Source organism: Pipistrellus kuhlii, unplaced genomic scaffold (assembly GCF_014108245.1).
Source record: "Pipistrellus kuhlii isolate mPipKuh1 unplaced genomic scaffold, mPipKuh1.p scaffold_m20_p_1, whole genome shotgun sequence".
Classification (NCBI taxonomy): Eukaryota; Metazoa; Chordata; class Mammalia; order Chiroptera; family Vespertilionidae; genus Pipistrellus; species Pipistrellus kuhlii.
Window position 1 is genome coordinate 136642055 of NW_023425404.1, and position 23416 is coordinate 136665470.

At 34.9% G+C, this 23416-nt stretch overlaps 1 protein-coding gene and 1 long non-coding RNA gene across 5 annotated transcripts in view; one reads left to right on the forward strand and one right to left on the reverse strand.

The window, feature by feature from the left end:
• DNAJB14 (DnaJ heat shock protein family (Hsp40) member B14) overlaps window positions 1–9970 on the forward strand; it is a 39684-nt gene extending 29714 nt beyond the window's left edge. For 2 of the 4 annotated variants that reach the window (XM_036410643.2, XM_036410652.2), the window contains 5 exons: window positions 1963–2148; window positions 3687–3781; window positions 4510–4619; window positions 5425–5597; window positions 7980–9970. In XM_036410643.2, the coding sequence (XP_036266536.1) occupies window positions 1963–2148; window positions 3687–3781; window positions 4510–4619; window positions 5425–5597; window positions 7980–8104 (689 nt within the window). In that variant the 3' untranslated portion in view covers window positions 8105–9970. Of the gene's footprint in view, window positions 1–1962; window positions 2149–3686; window positions 3782–4509; window positions 4620–5424; window positions 5598–7979 lie in introns of those variants that run through there. The other 2 variants (XM_036410662.2, XM_045570462.1) reach the window with 2 other exon arrangements.
• A 10320-nt stretch (window positions 9971–20290) lies between these two features.
• LOC118703614 lies at window positions 20291–23202 on the reverse strand. Its single transcript, XR_004983107.2, has 2 exons — window positions 22665–23202; window positions 20291–20688 (listed from the first exon to the last, which is right to left on the reverse strand). It is a non-coding gene; the product is annotated as an uncharacterized LOC118703614 (long non-coding RNA).
• Between the last annotated feature and the right edge of the window lie 214 nt (window positions 23203–23416).

Sequence of the window (23416 nt, forward strand, 5' to 3'; positions counted from 1 at the left end):
GGCAAGATTAAGTTCTGAAACTTATATTATTAGGGGAAATACAATTTTGGCAGATATTGATAGCTATGCTTTTTTTGTAGGTATGGGTTAAAACCTTGGTGTTGTTTGTCAGTACATTTGTTTGGATCTCTGATTACTAGTATGCTTCCACATTGGAGCAACTTTATAAAGGATAGCTGTATTTCTAAGTCATAGATCTGTCTGAAATCTGAAGAAAGTTTTGTACCATCTCTTCAAATAAAAGGATCATCCACCAAATTTTTCATACATTAGAGTTCACATACCATCAGAGACATATCTTTGAAATCCAGATTTAAGAATCCCTATCAGAAGAAAAGTTCCAGAGTATCTGTATCATTAATTTCAGTGATAGGTGATCAGCCCAAAACAACTGCCTAATGAGCATCTGTTTGCTTGCACAGTACCTATGGCAGCCACCACAAGGGACTCAAAAAGTATTTTTAAAATATCTCATATTGCAAGAGGTTTATGTGATCTAGTTTAAGAAGGATACTAAATGATTATTAGAAGTGTCAGAATGGTAGTTCCTGCTTTTGTAAATTACAGTAAGACATTTTGATAACCTATGTACAATTGCTTCTTTTTTTAAATAATTTTTAAAAAGTCTTCCATTACATTTAACATACAATATTATATTAGTTTCAGGTGTACAACCTAGTCATAAGACATTTATATAACCTATGAAGTGGTTACTCTGATATCGTTGCCTCTCATATGGGAGTATGAGAGAGAGAATTCTTTATAAATAAGTATGAAGAAAGTAACAAAATGAGATGGGAAAACTAGAGACTATCTGGATTCATTCAAAAGTGGCTCAGTGGGTGAGCATCAGCCTATGAACCAGGAGGTTATGGTTTCATAACCATCAGGGCACATGCCCAGGTTGTGGCTTGATCCCCAGTAGGGGGCATACAAATGGCAGCCAATCAATAATTCTCTCTCATCGCTGATGTTTCTCTCTCTCTCTCCCTCTCCCTTTGTCTCTGAAATCAATAAAAATATATTAAATAAGCCGAAACTGGTTTGGCTCAGTGGATAGAGCGTCAGCCTGCGGACTGAAGGATCCCGGGTTCGATTCCGGTCAAGGGCATGTACCGTTGTTGCGGGCATATCCCCAATGAGGATATTGGGAGGCAGCTGATCGATGTATCTCTCTCATCAATGTTTCTAACTCTCTATCCCCATCTCTTCCTCTCTGTAAAATCAGTAAAATATATTTTTTTAAAAAGAAAAAATATATATTAAATAAAAACAAATTTAGACTTTATACTGAACTACTGGAATAATGCAGTAAAAACATAGACATAGTTTTTTCTCTCATGAAGTTTACAGTTTTAAGAGGAATACATTTTTCAGAAATAGAATAAAAATAACTCATTCTGGGCTGGAGTATGCAAATAACAAAAATATATTATGTAGGTTGCATAGAGTTAACTTGCTAAAAAGCTTTTTTGACATTGAACAAGTTTCCTAATCTTCTTGAGCCTTATAAGGCTCATTTGTACCATGGGCATAATAATGAATAATATATAAGGTTTGGGGTTCAGAGCCTGGCAGTAGTACCTACTAATTATTATTATTATTGGTCTGAATGGCACTAATGAATGACTAGATCAGGATACTCAAAAGTGAAGAAGCAGATTGTTAGGGGATGAAGCCCAATAGTAAGAAAGTAAAATGGACATTTCCTTACATTTAAGGCAGTAAATAAAGAATTGTCTACTATAAAGAATTGTCTACTATAAAGAATTGTATTGGGAGGTAATAAGATGTGTAATTGCAAGCAAGTATAATATCTTTACAAGAAAGTGTTACTGTTTTACTATTTTGTTGATGAGCCTCAAATAGTTTTTGTTATTGTTAACATAACAGTTTTTATATGGGGCAGTCTTTCGTAATATAAAAACTTTGCTTACCAACTCTTACTCATTACTTTTTCAGAGATTGGAAATGCTTATGCTATTTTAAGCAATCCAGAAAAACGAAAACAGTATGACCTCACAGGCAATGAAGAACAAGCATGTAATCCACAAAACAATGGTAGATTTAATTTCCATAGAGGTTGTGAAGCTGATATAACTCCAGAAGACTTGTTTAATATATTTTTTGGTGGTGGATTTCCTTCAGGTATTTTAATGTTAATTATAAGTGTTATATTTTATGAAGCTAGAGATTCTTACTTCCGGGTAGGCTATTTAGTGATTTATCTACCTTCCTGCCTGTATTTCTTACAGCATTATTATCCTGTGATGGTTTTTTATGAAAGTAAAGAAAAATGTTATACTCATTATTTTTACTATAAGTCTGCCTTTTTCCTAGAACATAATTTAAATTAAAAGAAAATATGAAGAGTACCAATTTTCTATATTTTATAGAAAGCTGAAGAAAGGATATAAGTAGGAAATCCAGTGATAATGTCTTAGTTAAGTGCAATTATGGCTGTGGATAACTATTTGACATTGATTCTCTGGAAATCTTTGTATATATTATAATATTACAGTTTGTTAATTTTGATATATGTGGAAGTGCTTTCCATTGAAATATTAAAATGTCTGATTTATAAGTTATATAAAAAGTGAGTAGGTTTTAAAAATTATATTGGAATAGAAATAATTACTTGAACTAGGTAAAATATTGTAGAGTAATACTAAATGAATAGATTTTATAATACTAGCATAAGTAGTATTATGCTAGTTTATATTTACTGTGAGTTGTTTTATGGAAATTAATTTTCTTTAAGAGCAGCTCTTCTTAGGTGTTTATAATTAAAGCTCCAGTCTTTTTTTTTTTACAACATTTCCTTAAGGTTCTAAGTTAAACATCCTATTCAAAATTAGGAGAACTTTTATAAACACAGCGATATAATTTGGTCTGGTGGCCCTGTCTGAATTTTTCTGAGAAAGACTGTAGTCATAGATAGGACATTTTATAAAGAATCCTTGAAGGACAGAGAATGTGTAAATACAAATTAATGACTGAAAATATAACCTGCATTTTTAAATATTAGGATATATATCTCAGAAAAAATATTCAGAATAAAAATATGCTAGGAACAATTAAATATTTTTTGGTAGTAGTGAATTTTCTGATAGTATTTTCACAGTTCTTTTTTTGCCTTTATAGTATAGCTTGTTTTGTCAGTTGTAGCTATTTCTGGTTGGTCACTTTATTTGAAAACAACTTGAATATCCGTAAGAAGGAGAATATTTGAATAAATTGTGGCTTACCTCTGTCAGTGTAGTCTACAACTATTTTTAAAAATAATTTTTTATTTTTAGATATATTTGTGATTAGTTGATAAATGCAGAGTGCAGGGTTTCAGAGAAGTGACCCAAGGTTCATAAAAGCAAGCAACCACAACAAAAGTTCTCTGTGTATGCATATTAGGGAATAACTTAGATTCTGGTTTTCATAAAGAGAGAATTCTACTTTACTTGAAAGGAAGCAAAGTCTGGGAAGAATCATTCCTATTTCCCTTCACCCTTCACTCATAAAAGGAGAAGCCAATTAAACATTCACTGCTCAAACATGTATTATTTTGGTAATTTTTAAAAATTTAAATATTACAAATATAAATAAAACTAAAAGTATTTTCTTTGTAAAAAAAATATGATTTTTAAAAATCATAATTGCTCTCCCTAATTTAACCTTTTAATTTTCTCTAGGTAGTGTACATTCATTTTCAAATGGGCGAGCTGGTTATAGCCATCAACATCAGCATCGGCATAGTGGACATGAAAGAGAAGAAGAAAGAGGAGATGTATGTTTATGATATGATTAGAAATTATAAAATGGCAAATTTCAGCTCAGGAAAAGCAATTCGAGTTGTCTGAAAATAGAGCTAGTTTTTCTAAAAGAAAGTAATGAGTTTTCTCTTACCAGTCATTCAACAGAGACTAGAATATTCCTTAGAGATATTAAGGGAGCAGGAAGGGTGGTTGGGCAATATGAAGCCTTTAGATTTGGTATTCTATGATTCTAACGAAGGTAATCTGCAGTATGTTTATTTTGAAGGTTACTTTTCATTTATTCCTAAAGAATTTAGAATTTATACTGAAAAACTTAAATTGGATATAACAGTTATACCTGATTGCATATAGCAATTAGATCACATGAAGTGGAAAGAGCACTAGACTAGAAATTAAAAGGCCTGGGCCCCTACTCTCCCATTCAATCTTCCAGTGCTCTCTCTACCTTCAAATCCAGAGTAGAAATGCAGCCTGTTGCCTATTGATAGAATCTGTGGGTGTGAAAAAGAGAAGTTCTCCTCTGTAAAATAAGATCAGGTTGTTTCAGTGTTTTCCAAATCAGGATCACTAAGTGAAGCACCAGAAAGCTAAATTTTTAAGAATCACCTCAGGAAATTGTTATGTTCAGGCAGATTTGAAATGATCTCTAATGGCCCTTCGGCCCCTAAAAAATGCATGACAACTGTTGGATTATTGACAACTAGTTATAATTTGTTATTCTTTGATGATCTTTTTACAGGGAGGCTTTTCTGTGTTTATCCAGCTGATGCCCATTATTGTATTGATCCTTGTGTCATTATTAAGCCAACTGATGGTCTCTAATCCTCCTTATTCCTTATATCCCAGATCGTAAGTAGTTAAGTGAAGTTTTGTAAATAAGAATTATTGTTTTTATCTGACTTTCATTAAAAGGCCTTGTGATTTTTTTTTAACTTTTAAGTACCAAATCTTCTGTGACTACAAGTATACCAGGTTTTAAAATGTCTAATTTTAAAATATTGTAGTTACTCAAGTGATACATTTATATTATGTTGTTAGTTTATATCTGTTCCATTATGGATAAGGACAGTACTATATTTGAACTTGATAGCAATTTCATGTAATAAGTAATGGCATTAAAGGAAAAGTACTTTAAAAGACAAAAATAGAATTGTCATTAATCATACAGAGATTTGTGTTATTAAGGAGGGAATGATTTCACTCTTCTGTTTGTTAAATATTAAGTAGACATATTTGTTATATGAAACATTTTTCCATAATATATTTGATATATGAGGTTCGTACATAAAAGAAATTTAATGCAGCATCTATTCTAGAAAACTTTAGTGTAATACAATGAATATATAGGAAACTTTGTAAAATCATACTGCCAATGATTTTACAGTATTAAAAACATTGGTCTAAAAAGAAGAAATAACTATTTCTTCCAAATAAGATTTTTATTCACTAAAAGTTGAGAAAACTTATAAGAACATAGTATATTAAAATATGATTACTTTTTTATTACATGAATGGTAGTAGTTGTGAATTTGAGATAATGTAAATAAGTGATTACCAATAATTTTAATTTTTAATTACTTTTGTTAGCTTGGTTTATAGTAGATCAGCATGTAAAATTTTAATTAAAAATAATGATCAAGCATTTCTTTTGCAGTGGATCAGGGCAAACTATTAAAATGCAGACAGAAAACTTAGGTGTCGCTTATTATGTCAACAAGGACTTTAAAAATGAATATAAAGGAATGTTATTACAAAAGGTAGAAAAGAGTGTGGAAGAAGATTATGTGACTAATATTCGAGATAATTGCTGGAAAGAAAGACAACAGAGTAAGTTGATCAAATGTTTAACATTTAAAAACTTATTCAAAATCTTGGAAAGTGATTACTGTAGATTTTCTTACTTAAGGAATGTTCTAGAATTGCCTATTATATAATCAGAACTCAATTCTTAAACGAGACAGTATTTTTTAACGCACATGTGGCCTGTAACAGTATTCATAATATAGCAAGGACTTAAATGGTATTTGTGTTACTGTTGTCATCAATAAGTATTAGGTTGAATAAGTGAATATCATCATCATTGGGATAATTGTTGAAATTGAATGTGGACTACATATTAGCTGGTATGATATCATTGTTAACTTTCTTAATTTAAAAATAGTATTGTGATTATATAAGTGAGTGCCATTGTTCTTAAGAAAAATATGCTCAAGTAATTAGGAATGAAAGGTCATGATGTCTGTAACTTATTCTCAAATGGTTCTAGAAAGTAGTAATAACCACCACAACAATCACAATAGCTTTTATTGTAGAGGCAGTAAAAGCAAAATTGACAAAATGTGAGGATAGGTTTGAATTTTTCAAAATAAAATCCAATAAATTCAGTACATAGTGATTTTGAATGAAGATGGAAGTGAGAGGGACTCAGAATAACATCAGTTAATATCAGTGAATGTTTTACTAGTTAAATAAAATGAGATTATCTTCTTTGCAAATTAATACCATCAATAAGATTTTTGGGCCCTACCCGGTTTGGGTTAGTGGATAGAGCATCGGCCTGCGGACTCCAAGGGTCCCAGGTTTGATTCCCAACAAGGGCATGTGCATGTACCTTGGTTGCGGGCACATCCCCAGTAGGGAGTATGCAGGAGGCAGCTGATCGATGTTTCTCTCTCATCGATGTTTCTAACTCTCTATCCTTCTCCCTTCCTCTCTGTAAAAAATCAATAAAATATTAAAAAAAAAAAAAAAAAAAAGAATTTTGGCCAATGAATATTCTTTTGCCAGTGTTTTTCTGTTTTGGAGTCACTTCTAACACTCTCTAATGCTTAAATTGGTAAAATAGATGTTTTATGAAATACAAGAAATAATCTAAAGTAATGAAAAGAATATTAGACTAAGATTTGGTTCAGAATCTAGGTTCTGCCATTCACTAGCCCTCTGAACTTTGAGTTAACTACTCATTTGGGAAGAATCAGCTGCAAATGGATTTTCTAAGTGCCTCATTTGTAAATATACTAGTTGTTAAATTCAAACCTGAATGATTGAATAAAGATCTTTCTTGAAGATATTTAAAAAATAGAAAATACTCTAGCCGAAGCTGTTTTGGCTCAGTGGATAGAGCGTCGGCCTGTGGACTGAAAGATCCCAGGTTCGATTCCAGTCAAGGGCATGTATTTTGGTTGCAGGTACATCCCCAGTAGGGTGTGTGCAGGAGGCAGCTGATCCATGATTCTCTCTCATCAATGTTTCTGACTCTCTATCCTCTCTTCCTCTCTGTAAAAAATCAATAAAATATATTTAAAAGAAAGAAAGAAAATACTCTTTCTTTGGGTATTCTGTTTGTGGTCCTGTCTGATGTCCTCTACTCTGGTCACTGTTTCCCCCTTTTTTTTTGTTAAATCTTCTCTAAGTACTGCCACCCTTTTGAAGTGGTAACAAGCAGTGAAATAGCTGAGAAAAACAGGAAAATAATAAGGAAAACTCTGAAGAGTATTTGATACCTACTTCATTTATTTTTCTTTAGTAATGCATTCCACATACTGAAGGCAACTTCAGAAGTACTTATTGCTGAAAGTCACTGCTATGATTGTAGAGGAAGCTTTTTTTTCTCATTTGTGTTCCTTCAGTACAGTTATTGTGTGTGTGTGTGTGTGTGTGTGTATATTTTATATATATTTTATATATATAATTTAATATCTTATATATAAATTTAATAATATATAATATATTATTATAATTAATATATTATACTTATATAATATATATTAAAATATATATAAATTATATATATATTAAATTCAAGCAAAATCAGAACAGATTTCAAAGTTTTCTACTTCCAAGTTTTGAAAATAATCAAATAATGTGAAACCTTAATAAAAGATCACAGCAAAAACAACCACCAGCAGAAAATCATATGGACTCAAGATGCTGCTTTAGAGCAGTACTTCTTAAACCATTGGGGACAGGAGTAGAGGGAAAAGGTTGACAGGACTCCATCCTTGTTTCTCTTCCAGAGCAATTCTGTGTTTTACATGCTAGGTTTCCAAGTAGCTTTTAGGAGTAGCACTTGGACTTCTTTCTTTAAAAAAAAAAAAAAAGTCAATTAAGAGAAGTACATTGAAGGGTTTCTTATGAAACATCATTTGTGTTAAAACTTGTTGATTTAAATTATTATTTACTTAGCAAAATATTTTTGTTTATGAACAGAAATAGATATGCAATATGCAGCAAAAGTATACCGTGATGAACGACTTCGAAGGAAGGCAGATGCCTTGAGCATGGACAACTGCAAAGAACTGGAGCGGCTGACCAGTATTTATAAAGGAGGATGAACTGGAATTTTATTTATATCTTTTAGCATACTATTTATTTTTTCTGTGAGTTTAGTTTCATCATGAGAGCTAAAGAAAAAGATTTGTTGTTAAAAACTAAACTGAATAGTTGGTCCCTGAAATTTTGGACTGTTTATGACTTATTCCTTTAAATAGTAATAAACTGAACAACTAACTAATATTTTAGTAATGCTTCTGTAATTATTCTCATTTTAAAAGCTTTTACGATTACTAACTAAAAATGTCTCAAGAAAGGATTATCATACCTGTAGTAGTTTCCAGTTTTAGTGATTCTCCATTTTTCTCCATTATGTAAATATTTATGAAATGATCATTTTGTGTATATGTAAGTTATTGCCTTTTTATTTAAAATCTTTTAGTGTTTAGCTCCATGAGACACTTCACTTTAAGTTGATAGAATAAATATTTTGTGACAAAATTACATGTTACTTTTTAGATGTTGAGTGTGTAAACACTAAACTTTTTCAAAAAGAAAAAAATCAAAAGATATTTAAATTAATTTTCTGTAAAATCTTGTAGCATTATTTGCTATTTTAATGTTGCCATTATATTCCAGAATATATATTGAGGTAAATGAACTGGTATAGAATATCAATTTGCTATTTATTTAGTTTTATGAATTGCTAAGCCATGCAGAGAAATGAAATGCTATACTGATAGATTTTAAAGAAAATATGAGGAAATGGCTATATAGATATTAAACAAAAAGGGGCTTCAACAGTAAACTGCATTTATGTCATTTGCAATTCCTATTATTAAAATGCCCCCAAATGTTCAGAGACAGGGGAGGACAAAAGTAGGTTTACAGTATTAACACAAATAAATAATATATAATTAATGAATAATAACAGAATAAACTGTTTTGTGTACTCACAACTATAACCCTACTTTTGCCCACCGTTGTATATGTATTTGAAAGCTGCTAAACTTTATGAAGAGAACTAACATGTTTCCTCCTCCCCCATGGAAATTTGCAGTTTCTTCTTGGTGATAATTTAAGCAGAATCCAAAAGTAAATGGTTTCTTCTACAAATAATAGGAAAAATTACTACTTTGCTTTGTGCCTTTTAAACTGATTGCCAACTCTTAAATATATATGTAGGTTACAGCACATTTATTTGATCAGGGCATGATCTGTTTGGCCACATGCAACAGTGAGCAGAAATATAGCAGCAGGTAGAATAGTGACTTATAGCAAGTTATCCTTATAAAATTCTGAGCTAAAATCTATTCACCATTGAGAATTCAGTTAATCCTTTAGGAATAAGCTCCTTGTAATTAAAGCCACAATATAAATTTGAAAAATCAGATGGAAACTGAAGATTTTAGTGCCTATATGGGGTATGAAACTAGTTGATTTCTAATCTATGTTTAACATAGTAATAATTTTGCTTCATTCTCAGTTAATGGAACATGAACCACATCTTTGGTAATTTTTTTATGTTTGAGAGAATGCTAATTAAAGTGTTCCTTTGTTTAAAGTTTTTTTTTTTCTTCTGAATGTAGTCAATTTATAGCATCTGTTAAAATTTTAAATGATCATTCTTTAAAAACTCTGCTCTTGTATCCCCTTTCCAGATGAATCAGTAGAAATACTTGGTTGAATTAGTAGTTTAAACTAAACAATATATTGTCATAGGGAAATTAGACAGCTTAACTTCCTTTTAGAAATGCCATCTTTAAAAAAAAATAGCAGTGCTTAAAAGAAATACAATTTTAAATATTTTCTTGAGCCCATATGATGAATTGTTTTGAAGGCCACAGCATTCTAATTAACTTTGAAAGTTCATATGCATCAGAAAACTTACAAATGAAAATTTTCATCCATTTATTTTTTTCTTTCTTTTAAAATATATTTTTATTTTTATTTTTTTACAGAAGAAGGGAGAGGGATAGAGAGTTAGAAACATCAATGAGAAACATTGATCAGCTGCCTCCTGGGATGTGCCCACAACCAAGGTACATGTCCTTGACCAGAATTGAACCTGGGATGCAACAGTCTGCAAGCCGATGCTCTATCCACTGAGTCATATCGGCTAGGCTATTTTTCCATTTTATTGGATATTTACATGATTGTGGTTGATGCTCATGTGACTAGACTCTATTGCCTGATTCTTTTTCTCTTAATCCTGGCTTTAAAAAGCAGATGAAGTTATACAAATAAATGAAATATATTAAGAAGTCATACATGGCTTTTGGACAGTATTACATTTCAGTTGCTTTTCTACATTCTATTATATTTCATAAAATATTCGGGGAAATGTGTTGATAAAAATTTTCGAACTGTGGGAAATGACTGAGTGCCTGACAGCAAAAGCTACATATAAAATATGCAAGTTAAGATTAAGTCCTTAATGTTACCTGTATCATGGTGTAAAGGCCCAGCCAAGAGTGTTATAATTTTTGGTTAATTCTACAAAATAAGACGTTAGCTATTTTAACACATTGCGGACGGATCATGAGAATTCTCACTTCATATTACAGTGTTTTACAAAATATACTTTAAAAAGATACTAGCTTGTAAGAACATGTAACTTCAAAATGCACTGGGTATTTAATTTTAAAGCATGCTTTTAACATTTATGTAAAAACATTTTTGTACTCGTTCAATAGAAACTTATCTGGCCACTTGGTAAAGCTAGCAATAAAACTACTGGTCTGCAATGTGTTAAGATGTAAGATTTTCATATTTTTTGCTACTTTTAAAAATCCAATGTTTTGTCATCTTAGTTTTACCTACATGAGTCTTGCAATTTCATTTGAAAACTTGTACTGTTCATTTTAATCATTGCCTAATAGCCCTCTTGAAGTGTTGCTTTACTAGCTTTTCTTACTGGTATATTTTAGAAGTTTGGCAGCAAGTATATTTATTAATGCTTTACATTTTTATCTTTCTTTACAACACACACATAAACATTATCTTTGTGAGGATTTGGGGGAAAGTAAAATAATACCTTTTCTTCTACTTTTTTTTTTTTATTCCTTAGTTCTCACATAGACAGGTGCTAGTTTACAAGTTTCAGAATTTATTTTAATGAAATCTGATCATTCTCAACAATGAGAAATTTCAAAGTATAATCCATCTAATAAATGAAAACTATATTTTAGAAACAGATTGCATTTGAATGCTTAAATAAGTAGTTGTTTCATAATCATTACATGCTTACTTATGATTTACAAAGATCTGTTAGAAAAGAAGGTCCTTAAGGCATATATATGCCAAGGTATTAAGCCACTCTGTCTTTTGTCAGCTCAGGTGTTCTCAGAACAGGAATGTAAAATTCCAGCTCTTTAATTGCACTTTTGTGCTTAAGTTTTCTTCCTATTAACTCCTCAGTTACTCTAGTATATAAAATAGTTACCAAGAAATGATTAACATCTTGATTTCCTTTGTTGATCTCCATTATTTTCAAATGCAGCTGTTATTTAATACACTTGACATGTTAATATTACCTAATAATGCATTCCTATATAGTCATTAAAAGTAAATTTCCCACTTTTGTTAAGGCAATGAAATATTTTTTGATGTTAGCCTACAGACCATTTTTCCAGTTCAGTAAGTATTAAGTCAGAGAACTAAGTGGTTCAAAAGGAAAATTAGTGCATTTAGCTTCCCCATATGAAGCTTGGGTTTAGCATTACCCATATAACTATCTTTATACTAAGTGAAACAAACTAAAATGGCATTCATAGTCTCTTTTTCTTATCAGAAGAGAAAAACTTCCAAAAATGAACAGTAAACCAGAATTTTAATCTTGACTAAATAGCTAAAAAGCCATGTCTTTTGGCCACAATGGGTTACTGCCCAGTTAAAATCCATAAAATTTTCTATAAACCAGTGAAGAGTCATCTGATAACTTCCCAAATATTTTTAATGTAATTTTTAATTACAATGAAAAAGTGGGTAGAATGAGGATATTCAAGGAATTCTTGCATATTCCTTTAATAATCTGGGAGGCAATACAGTCCTAGAATTCAGGTTTCCTTTTTCGTTTTATTACTATTTAAATAGGTACTTACATATAAATGGAAACATTTTCCCTCAAACATTAATTCAAAACATACTCCTTATATTAAGGATTACATAACCTCATTTTTTGGTAAGTTCCCTGTGTGTAACTTTTTCCTGTGGTACGTGATTATTTGATTTTATTATCTGCTGGTTTGGGGGCCAATAGATTTGTGAATAGTCAGTCTGTGGATGTGTCCATGTATAGCTGTATATATTTTCCAGCTAATACCTCAAATGTGTGATTATTTTAGACCACACTAAGTTTGCACTGAGCAGAGCTTCCATTAGCCGTGGATATTCTTATTTCTAACTTTGAAAGCAGTTCACAGAATTTCACTGGTGTGATGCTTTTCATATTTTAAAAGTTTCCTATTGTAAGGCCCATACTTCAAATATAATTGTGTCTTTCTATATCTAGCAATCTGGAAATATGTAGGTGGTAAGAAGTGTTTCTTGAAATGGCTTAGTTTAGTATGTTATTGAAAATTGGGATTACTGGTTGCCAAGCTCTCTAGTAACTGCACAGCAGAAGATACCCGGCACGAATGTGAACAAGTCTCCACTTCAGCACAGGAATCGGGACATTCCTATCTGATATTTGCCATTTATGAGCACTTCTAAAATGATAGGGATTTTTCAGTGACATTGGAGCATTTTAAGCACCAATTTCAAAATGAATTGTTTTGAGAGTTGGATAACTATGCCAGTGAGAAGAAACTCACACGTAAATGATATTGTATAATTTATTTGTATTAAGAAATGCTTCTTACCTATTTTTGTTTGGTTTGGTTTTTTTTTTTGGGGGGGGGGATTGCTACATAAGATTTGCCATTTAAGTTTAAGTCATGTATCTTTAAAAGCTGCAGGTAATTTCCAAGGTGTGGTGGAATTTTAATGGAAGCCTTGGAATAGTTAAATGAAATGAAACTGGTAAAGGAAATCTTTAATTTATTTGTCTATAGTGCACTTGAGATTATATGATTAGACTTAAAAATGAAATGTCTGATTTGTAAAATATTTAATGTTATATCAGACTTGCATAAAATAAATTTTTGTGTGAGAACTCTGTTAAAGAATGAATTTTAAAGAATGTTCTGCTGAATGATTTATAATTATTTTCTTTCGGTCTTGAAGTTTATCTCAATATATGAATAAAAAGGTCTGTTCTCACTCTAAAGCATTTGTTTTATTATGTTTTATATTCTTAATATGTCCTTTCTTTCAACCATTCAATAAATGAATGAATGCCTACTATCCCAGGGAGGGAGCTGAGGGCTGGGGATTAATCACTGAACAGGACAAAAATCCTTAGGAGGTTTATATCTAACAAGATGTCAAGTAAATGACCATGACGAAAGCCACAAAGAAAAATTACAAGGCACAGTGAGAGCATATATCTAGAAGACTTAACCTACTTTGGGAGCACCAGGAAAGATTTCTCTGACAAAGTGAGTTGAAGCTGAAATCTAAAAAATAAGAGCAGCAGGGAGGTGAACCCTAGAGAAATATTTCAGGCAGAGAGTGTTAAGTTGATAAAGTCATAGAAACTTCACAGCAATGAAAACAAACTTTTACGATTTTGGCATAAGGAAGCCAGGATAAGTTAGAAAATTAAGATAGGGGGTCATTCATAGAATCATATATAAACCATAATGGTGATAATTGGACTTTTTCTTAAGTCAGGAGAAAAGCTTGGTGATTTTTAAGGAAGAACTTATTATTTTGATATCTGTTTTTTAAAATATCATTTTGGTTGCTTTGTGGAGAAGACTGGAGGGTGAAAGTGAATGTAGGAAAGATAGGAAATTGTCAAAGGAGAGGTGATCATGGCTTGGACCAGAGTAGGAATATAAATAAGTAAATGATTTTGAGAGATAAAAAGAAGGCAGAACCAAAAGTATAATCAAGTTGATTGATTTTGAGATAAATGGGAGGCAGAAATTACAAAAATTTAGCTATAAAAGGAGTAGAGGAAAAGGGGTATCCGGGAGAAAATGTGGTTTTATTTTATTTTTTTAAATATATTTTATTGATTTTTCACAGAGGAAGAAAGAGGGATAGAGAGTTAGAAACATCGATGAGAGAGAAACATCAATCAGCTGCCTCTTGCACACCCCCAACTGGGGATGTGCCCGCAACCAAGGTACATGCCCTTGACCTGAATCGAACCTGGGACCTTTCAGTCTGCAGGCCGACGCTCTATCCACTGAGCGAAACCGGTTTCGGCGAGAATGTGGTTTTATAAGAAAGCTTTTTTCCTCAATTATTAATTATATGAGACCTTAATATTTATTACATGGGAAAACTTACTAAGTTTTTATTTTTATATAAAGGGTCAAGTAGAAAGTGAAAATGAAAATAGAGAAAGGATAATAGCATTAAGTACCTGATATGTCCAGAAAATAAAGAATCCATTGCAAAGATGAACAATTCCTTTAGCTAAGAGACACCACCACCATTTTTTTCAGAAGGGAATGCACAGAGAACAGGTGCAAATGCAGTAATATATGTAGTGTTGGTGGGACAACATTATAGCTTGCATTTTCTTGATGAAACAGGCAATTTGTTAAAGTGGAGGAGGGAGGAAGAATGATAAAAAGGCCTTAGAGAAAGTGAAGACAATTTGAAGGATCATTTTCACCAAGTTGGATGATTAGCGATTAAATGGGATTTTTGTGGGTTCCAGGTTGGTGACAGGATTTACAATGTTTAGTTGTGTCTATTTTCTCCAGCTTAAACCAGCAGCCTAGGCATAGGCCTGGAGAATACCTCACTCAAATTTTGGGTTCTGTCAGGCACTACAGATGGTAGGGGAGTTTAAGATGACATGAGAGTGATTCCCTGATTTACTACTGGATGTAAACTAGAGATGTGTGTGGGGTGGAGGGAAGGAGAGGAGGAGGGTAATGATTTCTGAAGTGACTGAGTAAAGTCTTGGGTGTGATGCAGTGAATGGTAGTGTGAAAGAGAAAATTATTGCCTATGACCTATAGTTTTATCCTCAATAGGTCAAATCCTAAATAGAATAAAAATTAGTAAGACATCTAACTTGGACAGTGTCAGCAATAAATTTTTCATTTTTGTATGCTGGAGAATTAACTAAGACTTTTCTCCCCATATGAGTTTGAATACCAAGTAGAATTTTCATGCAACAAAATCCAGATGATTGTTGATTTTCTAATAGGAAAGAAGCATTTTTAAAAAGTGGAGAACTCTGCCTTATACAACAGCTAAGAGAAATTTAACTCTGTTATAATCAATCAAGTTTGGAACTCAACAATGTATGTTTATTAACTATATAATATACTAATATGTTGTATACATAATAAAATAGAAAATTTGGATGATGAGATAAAAATTTTGTGTGTGTATGTGTACAATTTCTACTAGTTTCTTCCTGAACCTCAGGAATCATCTGGTCCACCCTGCTTTGGAGAACTTGTACATAGTGCTGATAACCTTTTAGGCTAAGAAATATTTCCCCTAGTCTCAACTAACAGCAGTGATATTACTGAGAAAATGCAAATAGTCAATCCCAATACATAGGAATTCTCCCTCTGAAATGCTGTAATTCAGAAATCACCACATTTGGAAATTAGAAATCTCATTAGTTCTTCAAGTTTGAGGACACAGTAGTGTTTGGAGATCTTGTAAAACTATTGTCTTTTTCTCACTCAAAAAGAAGAAAAAAATTAGCAATATTTTCCAGGTCAACTTCCCTTTATTATGGCCATTAACATGGAGAATTTTGTTAAAATGAAAGGTAGCATTTCCAGAAATTAAAAATTTCACTAGAGTTTGTATTGGGTGGGGAAATGGTGAGGGATAAAAAAGTTTTAGGGTCAGGATTAATGATTTCTTTAGTCACTTTTATTCCACAAATGTTGAATGAGGGCCTGCTGAGTGTAAGAAACTTAGGCAAAAAAAAAAATGTAAAAGATGACCCAGTCCTCTAGACCTTATAGTCTCATAAGGGAAATAAACCAAAACCATGACACATAATTATGCATGAAACATATATCAATTATTGTTGGTAATAATATGGAGTGGCAGTCAAGAAGGTGGAGTAGGTAAACAACGTGCTCACCTCCTCCCACAATCACATCAAAATTACAACTCAATTTACAGAACAACCATTGTTGAGAACCACTTGAAGACTAGCTGAACAGAATTCCTATAAATGAGATAAAGAAAAAGCCACTTAAGACTGGTAAGGGTGAAGATGCAGAATGGGTGATTCCCAAACTCATAGTATAATGGTTAAGATAGTTCCACTGCTAAGGTCTCACCTAAGGAGCAAGGGGTCCCAGCCCCGCACCAGGATCCTCAGCAGTGCTCCAATGCCTGAAGAGAAGTCCCATGACATCTGACTGTAAAAACCAGTGAGGATTGTAGCTGATCCTGAGAGCTGCTAGAGACCTAGGCACTGCAGGGCCTAAAGGGACCATGCACAGACTCACAAACTCACTTGCTCTGAGTTCCAGCACTGTTTCAGCAGCTCCAAAAGCACCAGGGACATATGGTGAGAAGCTGAATTGACTAGGTTCAAGGCAAAAGCTGGAGGGGGAGAGGGCAGGGAAGCTCTCTGTGGTTAGAAGTGCTCATAGACACAATTTTTCCTTGGTTGAGCCGTCCCCACACAGTTGGTAGGTACAGGCAGGGGACAAATCTGAGCTTCCCATTAACGTGGCCTTGGCTAACACCATTTGGCCTACCTAATAATTCTGAGACCTCGTCCCACCCAAATGGTGCACCAGCTCAAACTTCTTCCAGCTGATCCTCCACACAAGCAGTCTACCTTGGCCTATTCGGGGCAAATTTCCAAAAATCTCTCAAAGGTCCACAAACCCCAAACAAGCAGCAGCTGGCCTAAGTATACCTGTACCTCTCCCTAAGCAATACCAAGCCAGGCAATAGTGGCAGCTGGCCTCAGTTAATGGCCTAGGCTCTCCAGGTCCTAAAAAAAACACACACACACATGCAAAACAAATGGGACATACCAAACTACCGTATTTTCCGGCGTATAAGACGACTTTTGAAATGAAAAAAAGTCAACCAAAAATCAGGGGCAAAAGACCAAAATTGCACAAAAATTACCTGCAGATCTTGACAGCAAAGTAAGTCTTTTCTTTGAAGTGGGGGGTAGTCTTATACAGCAAATATAGGCCTAAACCTATGTTTTAACTGTAAAATTAGGGGGGTCGTCTTATACTCCGGAAAATACGGAGTTTTTGCAAAATGAAGAATACCATCAATAAAACAAAAAGACAAGTACTGAAAAAGAGAATAGATTCATGCCAAAAATACATCCAATAAGGGGTTAACATACAAAATATGTAAGGTACACATACAACTTAATACCAAAAAAAACAAACCCAGTAAAAAGTGGATAGAGGATCTGAATAGACATTTCTTCAGAGGACATAAAAATGGTCATTAGACATATGAAAAGTTGCTCGATATCACTAGTCATCAGGAAAATACAAATTAAACCCACAATGAGATATTATATCATGTGAAAATGGCTATCATCAATAAATCAACAAACAAAAGTATTAGCCATGATATGGAGAAAAGGGAACCCTAGTCCACTGTTGATGGGGTTGTATTAGTGCAGCCACTATAGAAAACAGTATGGAGGTTCCTGACAAACAAACAAGAACAGAACTACCTTATGACCTAGCAATTTATCTGAAGAAATCCAAAATACTAATTTGAAAAGACATATGCACCCCTATCTCCATTACAGCATGATTTACAATAGCCAAGTTATGGAAGCAATCTAAGTGTCCATCAATAGATGAATGGATAAAAAAGATGCGGTATAAATACAGTGTCCCAAAAAATGTATACACAGTTTAATTGATAGCTCAATTTTGAAAATGAAATGCATTTTAATAAACACCGCCTTTATAATTATTCTAAGTGTGTGTATGCATTTTCAGGACACCTTTACATAATGGAATATTACTTGGCCATAAAAAATAATGAAATCTTGCCATCTGTGACATGGGGATATTATGCTCAGTGAAATAAGACAGACAAAGACAGATATGTATTATTTCACTTATATGTGTAATCTAAAACCAAAATAAATGAACAGAAACAAACTCAAATACAGAACACTGGTGGTTACCAGATAGGATGGGAGGCTGGCAGTTATAAAAATAGTAATGGGAAAGTGAAGTATGGCATAGGGAATATAGTCAATGATATTGGAATAACTATGTATGGTGTTAGATGGGTAATTGTCTTATTGAGATGATTACTTCATAAATAATATCTAATCACTATGTTATACACCTAATATTGTAGCAGTCAAGTTAATGTATGTCAGTTAATATTGTATGTCAACTAATATTGTATGTCAACTAATATTGGAAGAATTAAAAACAATGTTCTGAGGAGTTATAGGGAAACAAGATTTAAATAGCTATGGTAAAAAGTTAAAAGAGTTTCAGAACATGCCACACCAAAGTATGCCATTTTGGCATATTAACTATTTTGAGCTGAAGGCACAAGAAATAGCAGATGCAGTAAAGGCTCTCTGACCTCCCTTTTCTACCTAAAAATAAGGTCATAACATTTCCCTTGAGAAAGGTGCCTTCTTCCTACCAGGAAGAAAACATTCCTTATAACCAGATACTGAGGATTGATGATGAAATGGACCTGTACAAACAAACCTACTAAAATAGCCTTATCTCCCCCCCCCCCCCCCCCGCCATATATTTAATAGTTACCATCCCACAATAACTGTCCCTAGCCTAAGCCCCTTTGTCTTATCATCTCCACACAACTTGTCATTTTTTGTTTAAAAAGGTATATAAGCTTTTGAGCCTAATAGCTTCATTGGATCTTCGTTTTCCTTTGAAGACTCCCATGCACAAGTAAAAATATATAAATTTGTATGATTTTCCTCTTATTTTTGTCAGATTAATTCTTAGGCCCAGCCATAAAACCTAAGTGTGCAGAAGGAAGTTTTTCCTCCCCTACAAGAGAAGCAATCCTTCCAGATTAAAGTAACCTCCATAACTAGTATGAGAAAATAAGACATGTTAATGCATGAGGGAGATAACTAAATTGGCTGGAATATAGGATTCACATTAGAATGAGTTTAGAATAGAACGATATGTTAGTGCCAGGTTAGACAAAACTTTGTCACTGTCTACAAAGGTACATCACTAAAAAAATTTTGAGTAGGAGTAATGTGTGTTAGGAAGGCTTATCTGGTTGCTGTTAAGTAGCTATTGATATAGTTATGATGAATAATGGTTTGAATGAAGAATTTAAAAATATATAAAGATGCAAATGGCATTGTTAAGGAAGAGGAAAAGAGTGCAAACATGATACATGACTGGTAGAATCATAAAACCAATACAGACATAGACCAGGAGAAACAGATTTATTGGAAACCTTGAAGCTTTTGAGTTAGAGCTGACAGTAAGACAATCTATCCAACAATCCACCAAGCAGCTGAAAGTATGAACCTAAAACTCATAAAAGGTGCAGATTTAGAATTCACTCTCAGAATAAGAAAAAAATATAGCACAGAACTCCAAGGCAGGCTTGAATTTAAGTTAGGAGACTAGAATAGACGAGAGCATAATATTAATGGAGCTGTGTCCCAGATGATAAGGGTTTAAATAAAGAAAAGGAAGTGATTTTCAATCAGGTCATTTGCTATGGAACTGCTAAATTCACTTATAATAATGAAAGTCATTTGTAACATAAGTGCTATTTCTTCTTCTCAGGAATAATAGAAAATAAATATCCAATTCTTTTCACCATATCTTGGGCTAGAGTTAATTATTTTTGTACTTGCTAGGGATTGGAACTAAAGACCAGTCATAAACAAGTTCCCCTAGACTTCATTTCCTTCTGTCTACCATAGGTTTCTGTAAAATGTGCAAACAACAAGGCTCCAAAAAAAAAAATAAAAAGTAATAGCATTCCTTACAGGCACAGCCTTCTAATACAAGAGCCTTTGAAAGAAAGTTATCCAATATTTGCATATGTTGAGTTACACAGATAATTGTGAGAACTCCATAAAGCCCATGGCTCCTCAAGTCACTCCAGACAAGGCCATAAGTAAAGAGCAGTAGGTGGTGTTAGGTCCGCACCAATAGGAACCAGGCAAAGAGACCTTGTGAGAGTTTAAGAAATTTTATTACATCCTCTCAAAGTGGGCCGAGACCAGTATAGCCATGTCAGTAAGCAAGAGTAGGGGGTGTGGGATATTTATGCCTCTCATGAAGGTCCCTGGGAACCGGATGCAGGCACAAGCAGCCAGGTCTAAAGCTGATTTTCTTAGCCCTTCAGCTTTCTCTGTGACACCTGAAATAATAACAGAAAAAGTGCAGAGAGAGCACGAGATCCAAGTGTGGTACAATGGAAAAGTACTGAGTGCAGGGGAATGATTCAGAATATGCCTAATGTTCTATCCTTTTATTTTCCTTCTGTGAACTGGGGCTGATGAGGGAGATTGATCTCATTCTTCTGCAGCTTCTTCCTGCTCAGGTGGGGCATAGAGCTGTCCCTACTTAGTCAGGGACTGAGGGAGGGGATGATATCTAATATAGGACGAGAAGCATTATTTCCCCTATAGATCTATTGGTGATAGTCTGGATGTAGTTTTGGAGGAAGAAACGGCTCTTAGGATGCATGAGCCAAAGATCAGTGCCAGAAAGAACAGTAAGAGGGATCCAACTAAAGGTAGAAGCCAGGCCCTAATCGGTTTGGCTAAATGAATAGAGCATAGGCCTACAGACTGAAAGGTCCCAGGTTCGATTCCAGTCAAGGGCATGTACCTTGGTTGCGGGCACCTCCCCAGTAGGGGTTGTGCAGGAGGCAGCTGATCCATGTTGATGTTTCTAACTCTCTATCCCTCTCCCTTCCTCTCTGTAAAAAATCAATAATATATATATTTATTTTATATATATATATATATATATATATATATATATATATATATAAAATAAAGGTAGAAGCCAGGAGGTCCAGTTTAGATTCTGTGGCCAGGTGCCCAGGATTCTGAAAGTTGTTGGAATTTTGAGGCCCTACCATCTAGTTTGTTCTTCCTGCTCCCAGAGTAAGCGGTGAGAAGCTTAAAGGACTGGTTATTAGGGGCAATGTCTATCTCAGGGGTGATGGACTAGGGTACAGGTCCCAGTCCAGTTGGCTGGCAGACAGAGATAAGTATTGGTACCTCACAATAACAAGATTCCTTGATTTTTTAAGCAGAAGTTTTTTTCGATGGTGAAGAGGTGAGTGAGCTTGTTGTTTTCATTTTCCCAAACAGAAAGGGTTCCAGCCAAGGTTGCTCCTGTAAGGAGCTGAAAAGGGCCTCCAGGATTGACCTGGGTAGCCCCTGTGGTGGTATTCTCAAAAAATATGTATTTTCCGTCAGTGTCTACCCCAAATTTGGAGTGTGTGAGGCCATGGGAGGGGATCTGGCGGCAGTTAGAACAAAACTGTAATTTGCAATCCTGCCATGGGAAGTAGTTAACGCAGGAAAGAGGTCAACCTGAACAGAAGTGGGAGGTGTGGGTTGTTGGGAAGGTTGCTGAGATGGTAGGCCAGGCTGAGAACTGAACAGGCTTTAAGAAGTAGGCTGTTTGGGTAACTACATAGCTTGCCCAGCGCTTGAAAGAGAGCTGAATTTCAAGAGTATAGTGGCATAGGTGTTGTTCAAGGTATCCTAAAACCTTTCCTGCAGGGTGTGTCCTGTTGATGCAGAGAGGGGCCTGAGATACTATGATGGTGTTGGTTGTTATTGATCTTAAGATGGGGACTTTGTTGGAGTGGTGTTGGGTTATGCTGTTTAAGTATGCCTGGAGTAACTGTACAGCCCTGCCTGTGAGTGATCCTTTAGTCAATTCTGTGATTTTGAAGTTATAAATTTTTATCGAGGTGCATGAGTTGGAATGGGAGTCCTCCATGTACCTTGTAGCGGAAAGATAGACTGGAGTTGGCCTATGCATGTAGGGAGGTTGGGGTTGCCATGTAGCTAGCTGAAAAGAGGGGAAAACAGGTTATGATGAGAAGATATGTTAGGTCTAGGGTTCGAGAGAGAGAGTGAGGTCTTAGGAGGTTTTTTAGAGGTATGGGGTAAATCTGGGTACAGAGTAAGGGGAGAAGGATTAAGGAGATCATCGTACAACCCTAACTGTGTTAAGCGTAGTTCCAACCAGGTGACATCAGAAGATCAAGAATGATAAGGATGACCCACAGGAAGACCAGGCACTAGAAGAGGGAAGATTTTATAGTATCTTGGTCAATCACGGGGACAGGTTTGATCAGGTTGTAATCTGTTCCCAGGAATAGTCAAGAAATTCCTCTGGGAGGAATGTGTCCCACAGGAAAGACAAGAGGTAAGATTCAGTGGAGGGTGGGAGCTGAGAGAGGAACAGCTGTTATGAGGTGCAGAGTACCAGTGAGGCAGGGACCGGTACAGACAGAGCAGTAAGGGGCAATGGGGGTGGGAGGGGGTCTGGCTTACAGGGGATTAGGTAAAGGCCCGGGGCTTACAGTTCCTTGGGAATTTTTGTGAATTTGAGTGGGTTGGTCCGAGGCTGACACTCCAATACAAACAGACTGTTGGAGCCTGGGGAGCAGGGGCTCACTTCAACTGAAGAAGAGTGGAGTGAGGAAGGATATCCCTGTAACTTGGCCGCCTTCGGTGTGGTCAGAAGTACCTGGTGTGTGTGGGCCCGTCCATCTGGGCTTTAGGGTCCCCAGGCTGCTGGATACTAGAAGAATATCCAGTCTCTTGGCTTTAGTGGAGGATGGGGGGGAGGGGGAGAGAGTCATTGGTAGGCTTAGGGAGAACTGTGTCGGCATGTTGCTGATGGAGGAGACCAGTGAGGTCCAGAGTGGAGAGATAACCCCACAAAGGGCTAGAGGTGGTTGGGATGTTCCCAAATAGGAAGGGTCTGCAGTACAGAAGCTGGGAAGGGCTGGAGGCTGGGCTATCCAGGAACGAGTGACATGGGGCTGGCTCAGTAAGAAGGATGAGGGTGTGGATGAAGAGGTGGAGTCCAGAGACACAGGGGCCTTCGGAGGAGTGCTTGGGGAGGGGGGGGGGGGGTTGGGGGGTTGATCAGAGGGGAAGGGAGGACAGAATGAATGGAGAGATTGGAGGGAGGGTCTGAGGGGCCAGTCAGGTGCAGGAGGACTGACCAGAAGCCTCAGGGTAGGGTGGAAAGGTCCAGGGCTGTTGGAAGGGGGCTTGACATGGAGGAGTAGGATTTGATGGGAGGAATATGACAAGAGAGAAGGAC